The sequence below is a fragment of the Phytophthora infestans genome, genomic scaffold, assembly GCF_000142945.1.
Source record: "Phytophthora infestans T30-4 supercont1.272 genomic scaffold, whole genome shotgun sequence".
Taxonomy (NCBI): Eukaryota; Oomycota; class Peronosporomycetes; order Peronosporales; family Peronosporaceae; genus Phytophthora; species Phytophthora infestans.
Window position 1 is genome coordinate 50984 of NW_003303487.1, and position 8158 is coordinate 59141.

Here is an 8158-nt window from a genome sequence, read left to right on the forward strand (position 1 = left end):
GCCATATCAGATTCTGTTCGCGAATTGTTGCCAAATCACCTCCAACCACTTGCTCGCCACCCACCTGCACTTGATAATGAGCGACGTTGTGATGCACCTAGGAGGCTTCGCTTGGCAAGCAACGGACAAGAGCGAATCCAATCCAGACCGCCGTATTAAGTTGGCGACCGACACAACCAGATCTCCCAAAGTCCCGCTCCGTCAACGATCGCTGGGTGCCATGCCGGGTATAGCGCGCTATCGCTCCGACTCAGCGGCGACCGAACCGCGTCTCAGTATCTGTAGCACATCCGGCACGGTGTACGAGAGCGTCGTGGTGGTGGGACATATGTATGGCTCGGATAAGGTCGTGTACTACCTATTGGAAGTGCGGTCGTGGGAGATGCCGCTCGAGGGCTACGTGGTGCGGCGTCGCTACAATGATTTCTTCAAGTTCCACCAGGAATTGACCGAATGCATGCCCTCACAACGCCGTCGAAGCAGCACAAGCCTCGGCTTCGGCTACTCCTCACTGCTATGCAATCCACTGACCAGCGCGACACCGGAGTCTTCCCCACTTTGGTCACCTGTGCGGACGGACGACGGACGTTCAGACCAGAGGAGAGGATCTTGGATCAGCGAGGACAGCAGCATTTCACAACCTCAAGTGGAGGACAACGATACGAGGAGCAGTGCCTCTACTACACTGACTGGAGTATCGAGCTACAATAATGACTCGGTGCTACCGCTGGACGCCGTCAAGTTCAATCTGGCCCGGCGTCCGTGGTTGCCGCCGATGCCAATGGCGGAATGCTCACCGTGGTTTACTACTCGTCGTGCACTCATCAACTACCGGCATCGAACAATTTAACCACCATCCCTGGGAGCCGTGATGAGCGACAAGTCCAGCGACGTGGCCAAACTGCTCATGAACTTTATCCAGGAGAAACCAGGCACGCAGACGCAGACGTACACAAATCTGTCCGAGTACGCACCCATCGACATCCCGTTAAACGTGGAGCGGTACGCGCGACGGCGGGCTATGTCCATAGGTAAACGCCAGTTGCGCGACCAAGCATCCTCGCCCGTTCCGTGAGAACGCCAGAAGTAGAGTGCTGTAGAGTAGTGATAGACTACATGTAGTTTCATATAATGTATCCATTTTGCATGTTAAAACGATTTGCGTCGCGCAGTAGCCATCTTCAAAGCAACTTCAACTCGCAACTGCCTTGATACCTAAGGGCAGCTTTCGTCAAAGCTAGTGCTACTGAAAGCGTGTCAGTTCTGGGCCCAGTGAAGTGAAGACATTATTGAAGTGTTATTGACCGGCCGCGGACTATTATAGCAGTGGTTGCAACTGGACGGCCGAAGATGAGCTTGAAGCGCTGCAGATCTGTTTGTGGAACTGGTGAACAAGATCTGGGGCTGCTCAACGAGACTGGGGGAGAGCTGTTTTCGCTCTTCAATGGTTTGCTGGTTTACGCCTCAAGCTGGGAGGGTGTTGTTCCGTGACTCACGGACGGACCGTGAGTACGAAGCGACCAGAAGAAGCCACCCGTGAACAACGAGACAGGACTGACTGCTGGCCATCCCTGGTCTGGTGCTCACAGCCTACGAGACGATGCGAGACCAAACCGAGAGTACAAGCTCCAAATGAATGCACGATGTACATGTGCACTCGCTAGTCGTCGAAGCTAACGCACACTGGTAACAATCATCCATCGTGCGATGATCTACCATACACGAGTGGCGAATGCAATTTACTTAGCGTAGTGAACAATTGAGCGACTGGTATGGATGATCTCCACACGGCAAGCGCTGGTTCGGTTTTTGTAGGGGGGGGTTCTTCTGGCTACCTGTATGGGATGTTGATATCCCAAGCGAAGCCAGCGATATTAATCGTGTCACACAGTGTGTGAGCCCCCATTCTGGACGAAGCTGTTACGCAACGATACGGCACCTCACTGTACGTGGAGTTCAGCAACAGTTGATAGTTGTGTGTCGGCTGAATATCTAGGACACCTCGTCGATACCAGCCTACTTTAATGAACGCCCCAGGTGAGCAGTACCGAACACAGAAACGGAAGGTGGGCAGCGAGAAGCCACTTAGCAGCAGAACATCGATCTGCATACATTTTAATTTTGCTATTTGCACTCGAAATAATTTCAATAAATGCTGTACATGAATAGCGATTGCATGCCAAGCGCCACGAATATCTGTTGGCGTCGTTGTCGTGGCAACAGTGACCTGCGGCAAGTCTTGCCGGACACGTTGTTGTGGCTTGGTGCGGGACATCAGGCAGAAGAACTTGTGTTCATGGGCGCAATGGGGCACTCCTTGAGCGCACGAAACAAAAGCTCATTGAAATGAGGTGACCAGAACCGCACAACGCGTCTTCGGCCGTAGCCATTCTGATACCGTTTGCAATGAGCACAAAGAATGGGTATTTACTTTTGTGCGAAGAAAAGGTAAGGCAACCTAATTCGTTTCAGCCAGCGTGCTTTGGAGTTATTTTCTTTAATAGACGATAAAATAAACAAATTGGAGTATTTTTTGGTGTACAATTAAAGCTCTCTGTATTAATAGCCTTTTCATTGCTTCGTATTCCTAGTCGCCCAGCATCCTCCTCTGGCGCTCATCATTCTTTTCATTGTTGCTCATTTTTAAAACACGAAGCTTTACAGTTTTTGTGGTCAGCAGCTGACCGTCAGCAGGATGTAGTATTGTCAAACTTTAGTAGCGTTAATCGAGCGGTCATTGCTGGAGGTTAGGAATCAAAGTGTAAGCTCGTATCCATTCCTTAATACATTTTCGCACGTTAATGCTCGGGGTGTAGCAACAAGTCGTTTAGATTAAAAAAAGGGTAGGAATTTGAGTCAATCTTACCACCTGCTGCTGATGAACTGCGGACCAGACACTTCGTCCGACTTTATCGTGCTGTAGGGTTTTGAAGTGTACAGTACAGTATTATTAAAAAAAGTACAGTGTACATGTACAATACAGTAGTACTGTCAGTACCGTAGCAAAGCCAAACAGCCAGTTTGTCAGAGTCTCTTTTTGGTGCCCCCTCCTCTTCCTCTTCTGCCTCATTCAGCAAACCCACTTGCTGTGCGCTTCCCCCGAAAAATTCGGCCAGGTACATTTGCCGTGCTGGTCTTATTTCGATAGTCCTAGAGGCATACAGGAGACTTTACACTTTCCTCCCTCCACATCGGCTTAGTCAACTTCCACGTCGTGAGCGACGTACCATGCTAGGACGCAACGTTTGTCTAGCGGCGTTTATCGCTGGTGAGTGGGTGGGCATTTCGGTGTTTCGCAATGAAAATTTGGTGCTTACAGCTCTCGTTCTCGAAAACAGTCGCGGCGCAGGTAACGACGGTGAACGCCGCAACGGCAGCGTCTTCAATCTGCAGCAAAGTCGAGGAATGCTACGTGAACGGATCGTCGTCCAAGGTTTGCAACCGAGCAGAGAAGAAATGCAACCGATGCTTGAGTGAGAAGGAGAGCGAATCGATGTGGGATAGCCTTGGCGCCTGGACCGAGTACAACTGCCACGCCTTCAACGACGATGGGGAGTGTCCTAAAGGCACGACTCAGTGTCCTGCAAGTACGTGGGAGCGTATGACAATGGGTTTCTCGTAGGATAAACTGACTGGGTATTCTGTACAGCGCTACCGACATCGGACGGCGATGAAGAAGAGAGCAGCACAGGGTCGGAAGACGCAGGAACCTCGGAGGAGAGCTCCAAATCGACCTCTAGCTCCACCAAGAAGAAGAAAACGACTTCTTCCTCTTCCGATGACTCGTCCAAATCGACTAGCAGCACTTCCACCAAGAAGAAAACCACGACGGCGTCGTCTTCAAGTGAGTCTGGCAGCGACGACAGCTCATCGAAAACAAAGAAGCCCGTTACTAAGAAGACCACAAAGCCGGCTACCAAGTCTTCGTCGTCTAGCAGCGAGAGTTCGTCGGGAGATTCCTCCAGTTCCTCAGCCTCAGCTAGCGACTCTACCGGCTCGTTCGGATCTGAAACTTCCTCTGCTTCTGCATCGGCAGAATCGAACTCGACGCTGCAAAACTCGGCTGTGTCGCAAGACGAGCACCCAAAGACGAGCAGCGTGAGCGCCACTGTTGCTCCGACGACCACGGCGGCCGCACAGGCCGCAACGGCGGAATCGACCACTGACAACTCCAAGAATTCCAACACTCAGAGCGGCAACTCGGACGCTGGAGGAAGCAAATTGGGCTTGATTGCGGGCATTGCAGGTGGCTCTTGTGTGTTGGTAGCTGTCGCGGCTTTTGTCGTCTGGAAGAAGAAACAGGACGATGAGGACTCGGACGACGAGGATTCGGCCTTCTCGCCCAACAAACCTGCTGCTAACCGTAACGTGTCTGCGCTGCCGTCCGCTTCGTCAGCGACCACGGCGTATACAGCTCAGTCCAACAACTACGGCAACAACTACGGCAACAAATACGAAAGTAATTACAACAGTAACTACGACAGCAACTACAGCAGCAACTACAGTAGCAACTACGGTGCTAGTGGATACAGTAACAACTACACTGCGACGCAGTATGCTGCTGGTGCCGGCGCTGCCGCTGGAACGGTTCCAGTGAGCTACGGGAGTCCGGCCTCGATCGATATCGACGACGAGAACCACATACGTCGCACTGACAGCATTCTGGGCGGCACTGGCGTCATGTCGAGCACCATGTCGAGTGAACAGACTCCGTTCGAGTTCAGCGGCGGCCCCAGTCCTGCCAACCAAGACGTGTGGGGCAACGAGGCCGACAGCTTCCGCCAGAAACGCACAGCGAGCAACGTGTCCGTGGAGTTCTAGGTTATGGTTATTGGTAACTCCGCTAAGACAGTGCGCATTTTGTCTATGAGTAACCGCATACAGTATCTCGCACTTCCCCTTCAAGAAGAGGCTGGAAGAGGCTAATGAATATGTCATGATCCCTGTCAATTCACAGCGCTGCTTCGAAAGCTTTTTAACGTCTGTCTATCTACCATTTCCATCAAGCAGGAAAGTGTTTGCAGGCTGCTCAATGGGCGAGCGTGTAGAGGGAGAACGCAAGCTGCGAGCCGAAGCCTGCAGCAAATCGCAGAGCGTATTTGTGAGCGTAAGCTTTTCCCGTGGCGAGACGAAGAGGAGTCTCGCCCAGGTTCGGGTCGTGGGTCTCAAAGTGCACCACTGGCGCTACACGTCCGCGACGGAGTCCCTCGATTGCTGCTACGTCCTCGAAAGACACAGCCATGGGGTGACCAGTAAAGCCCTTCGTGTTTGCGATCACCAACTCAGTCAACAGCTCGGAGCCGAAAGCTGTGCGCAATGCAGTCACTTCAGTGTAAGCGCACGAAGACTTGGGCGACGCATTGGTGCCCGTCTCGTGACTGTAGTAGACTCCGTTGGAGGCGATCTCCTCACGTGTAATACCAAAGTCTGTCTCTACACGTTGCAAGAAGCGTTCCAGTTCTCGGCCAACGTGGTTCGGCTCCAATGCAGCGCCGTGATAAGCAGAATTGCTGAACTGAGTGGCAAGCAGACGCACAGCCGTAGATCCTGCAACTGGACGCTCTGCAAAGGCCAATGGAGACTCCAGCACGACGCCGATCGCTCCACTACCGACAATCATTCCACTGCGCTTCACGTCGAACGGACGAGCCGCTGCCTCCGCCGTCGGAGCGATACAAGCAGCACCAAGCGCACGGAATCCACCACCAATCAGTGGCATCATCGTCTTCGAGCTAGCAGTATCACTGGACACCACAATGACACGCTGGCATTTTCCAGAGTTAATCCAATCCTGAGCCACACCAATAGCCTGCGTGGCACCAGCACACGCTGCGTTGATCTGTGTGTTGAGACCGCGAGCTCCGGTAAGCTGAGCGACTTGAGCGTTCGCTAGCACCAGCAGTCGGAAGAGGATCTTGCGGTCCATCTCGTACGTAGACTCGCCCTCCTTCTTCTCTTCATAGTAACGCGAGGTCTCCGACACCGCCGCGTTTATAGTCGGGAAGGACGAAGCGTAAATGACACCAGTAGAGTCGCGCATACTTTCAGGCAAGCGCCAGTTCCCGTCAGTTCCGTCGACAAGACCAGCACTACGGACGGCCTCGAGACCAGCAGCCACCGCCAGCTGCGTGGATTTGTCCATAGAGTTCGCAATAGTAGCGGCAATCCCATAATCCTTCTCGAGGTCGACGTCGCTCACAACAGCAGACACTTGGATGCATATATCGTGCGTAGAAACCGGAGTACGCGTCAGATCGCCCGTGATCCTGTCCTTGTGGACTTGTACGATGTTCTGGGCTACCATCCTGTCCTTCTGCGCATCGGAGAGCTCCAAGATGCAGTTCTCGCCTCGTAGAAGCTTCTCAACAGACTTCTCTCCTTCAAACGCCTTGGCTTGACCAGGAAGCCCCACACTCGTACCAGCCACATACACAGCACCAGCAAGCTCCTGTGTTGTCCTGATCAAGCGTTGCTGCTCCTGGTTGTCGCCTTCAGATGTGACTTGGGGCTTTGAGCGAGCGTAGAAACGACGACCCACGTCGTCAATCTGGTCGAGGTAGAAATCTCCTTCAGGGATGGAAGCAATCGACTGTATGAGCTTCACGCCGCTCTTAGCGCCATAAGTTCTTTCACGCAGCGTCATACGTGCCGTGTACTCCGCTGGAGTCTTTTTGCTGCGACGTTCAAGACGAGCTGTGAGATCCAGAGAGTTGGCGATCTTTTCCAGTGAGAAGTTGCTCTCTGTAGGCTCGCGTGTGCGCAGTACAAACATGGTGGCGATGCTGCCTGATCCGTACGAGAACATCAGCACTCGAGAGCCGAGTGCCAGGTCTTTGGCACGCGCATGCACCAACGTAGCCAGGTTCATGTAGACTGCGGCAGTGTAGCAGTTGCCCAGCTGCTGCGAAGTGGTGCAGCTAGGTGATACTTTCGTCGTGAAGTCTTCCTTGGCCACTCCACGAGCTGCTAGATCCAGTTCGCGATCGTTCAGAGTCTCGTCTAGTGGCGTGTGAACCCATTTGGCCAACGGAGCGAACTTCTCTTTGGCAGCTTCATCTTCCGTGTGTAACAAGCGTCTCGAGTCCAGGAAAAGGAGACGAGCGAAGGACTTTTGCACTAGTTTGTTGTATGGCGAGTGGAACACCGCGTAGTCCACAGAAGCCACACCAGGTTCGTCCCCGTCGACCTTTACTGCCGCCTCGCTCTTCTTGCAGAAGAGTTGATAGCATTCATCCAGAGCGTGGAGATAACACGAATTGGACAGCTTACCGTCCACTGTTGGGTACTCGCTGCTCACATTTGGCTTGTAAAAGTCCCAGACGTTCGTCGCGTGGGTGGACTTGGTCCTGCAGTCCAATACCATGGGCGCATCCGGTCCAATGAGCATGGCTACAGCTCCACAGCCGCCACTGGGACGTGCAGGTCCCTTGGCGTACACTGCAATGTCAGTAGCCACTGCAATCGCGTATCTTCCGTCCCAGAAAGAGCTGTCAATCCACGCTACAGCGTTTAGTAGCGCCGCAGTGCCACCATAGCAGGCGTTGATGACTGTAGCTCCATCCACATCTGCGTTATCTTCAAACAGCTGCATGAGGACAGTCTTAGTGGACTTGCTCTTGTCCACTAGCGTCTCCGTGCCCACTTCCAAGCGTCCAACTTGCTCAGGAGCCACTTGAAACTTGCTCATTAGCCTCGAGACGGCAGTCAGCGCCAGTGCATTGACGTCTTCACGGTCTCCAGGAACAGCCATGCCCAATTGGCCCAGTCCCAACGTGTACTTGCCGCTGCCAACACCGTCGAAGGTCTCCATCTCGCGCTGATCTACATAGTCCGAGGGAAAATGCACTTCCATGGCCAGAATGCCCACGTCGCTGGGGCGCGCGGAGCTCACCATTATCTGCTACTGCTGTATGTGGCTCTATACGAAAAGGATCTGGAATTGCGCACAACAGTGCGAGTGGGCTGGAGGTGTGGCCGCGTGTTGCCGCGTCACGTCTGAGCTCACGAAAGACCTCCGATCTGCTTGTGCTGTTGTTGCTGTGCTCGTCACAAATTATGGCTCATTTCTGCTCAGGCCTTAATTGTGCAACAGCTTTGTTGCTTGTTGCCAGAATGAACCTTCGCCATCAACATCCTGGCGGCATTCTTCTGTATTACA

General features: G+C 53.1%; 3 protein-coding genes across 3 annotated transcripts; 2 read left to right on the top strand and 1 right to left on the bottom strand.

The window, feature by feature from the left end:
* Positions 1-76: 76 nt before the first annotated feature.
* On the top strand, positions 77-1636 carry PITG_21212 (uncharacterized protein; the record flags this gene model as incomplete). The annotated part of the gene is made up of 4 exons (XM_002895063.1): positions 77-718; positions 923-1071; positions 1325-1374; positions 1590-1636. 4 exons carry the CDS (start codon positions 77-79, stop codon positions 1634-1636), a joined length of 888 nt encoding a protein of 295 aa, XP_002895109.1.
* A 1592-nt stretch (positions 1637-3228) lies between these two features.
* On the top strand, positions 3229-3622 carry PITG_21213 (uncharacterized protein; the record flags this gene model as incomplete). The annotated part of the gene is made up of 2 exons (XM_002895064.1): positions 3229-3309; positions 3350-3622. 2 exons carry the CDS (start codon positions 3229-3231, stop codon positions 3620-3622), a joined length of 354 nt encoding a protein of 117 aa, XP_002895110.1.
* A 1407-nt stretch (positions 3623-5029) lies between these two features.
* Positions 5030-7894, bottom strand: PITG_21214 (hydroxymethylglutaryl-CoA synthase; the record flags this gene model as incomplete). The annotated part of the gene is made up of 1 exon (XM_002895065.1): positions 5030-7894. The coding sequence occupies one exon, from the start codon at positions 7892-7894 to the stop codon at positions 5030-5032; it is 2865 nt and encodes a 954-aa protein (XP_002895111.1).
* Positions 7895-8158: the final 264 nt, after the last annotated feature.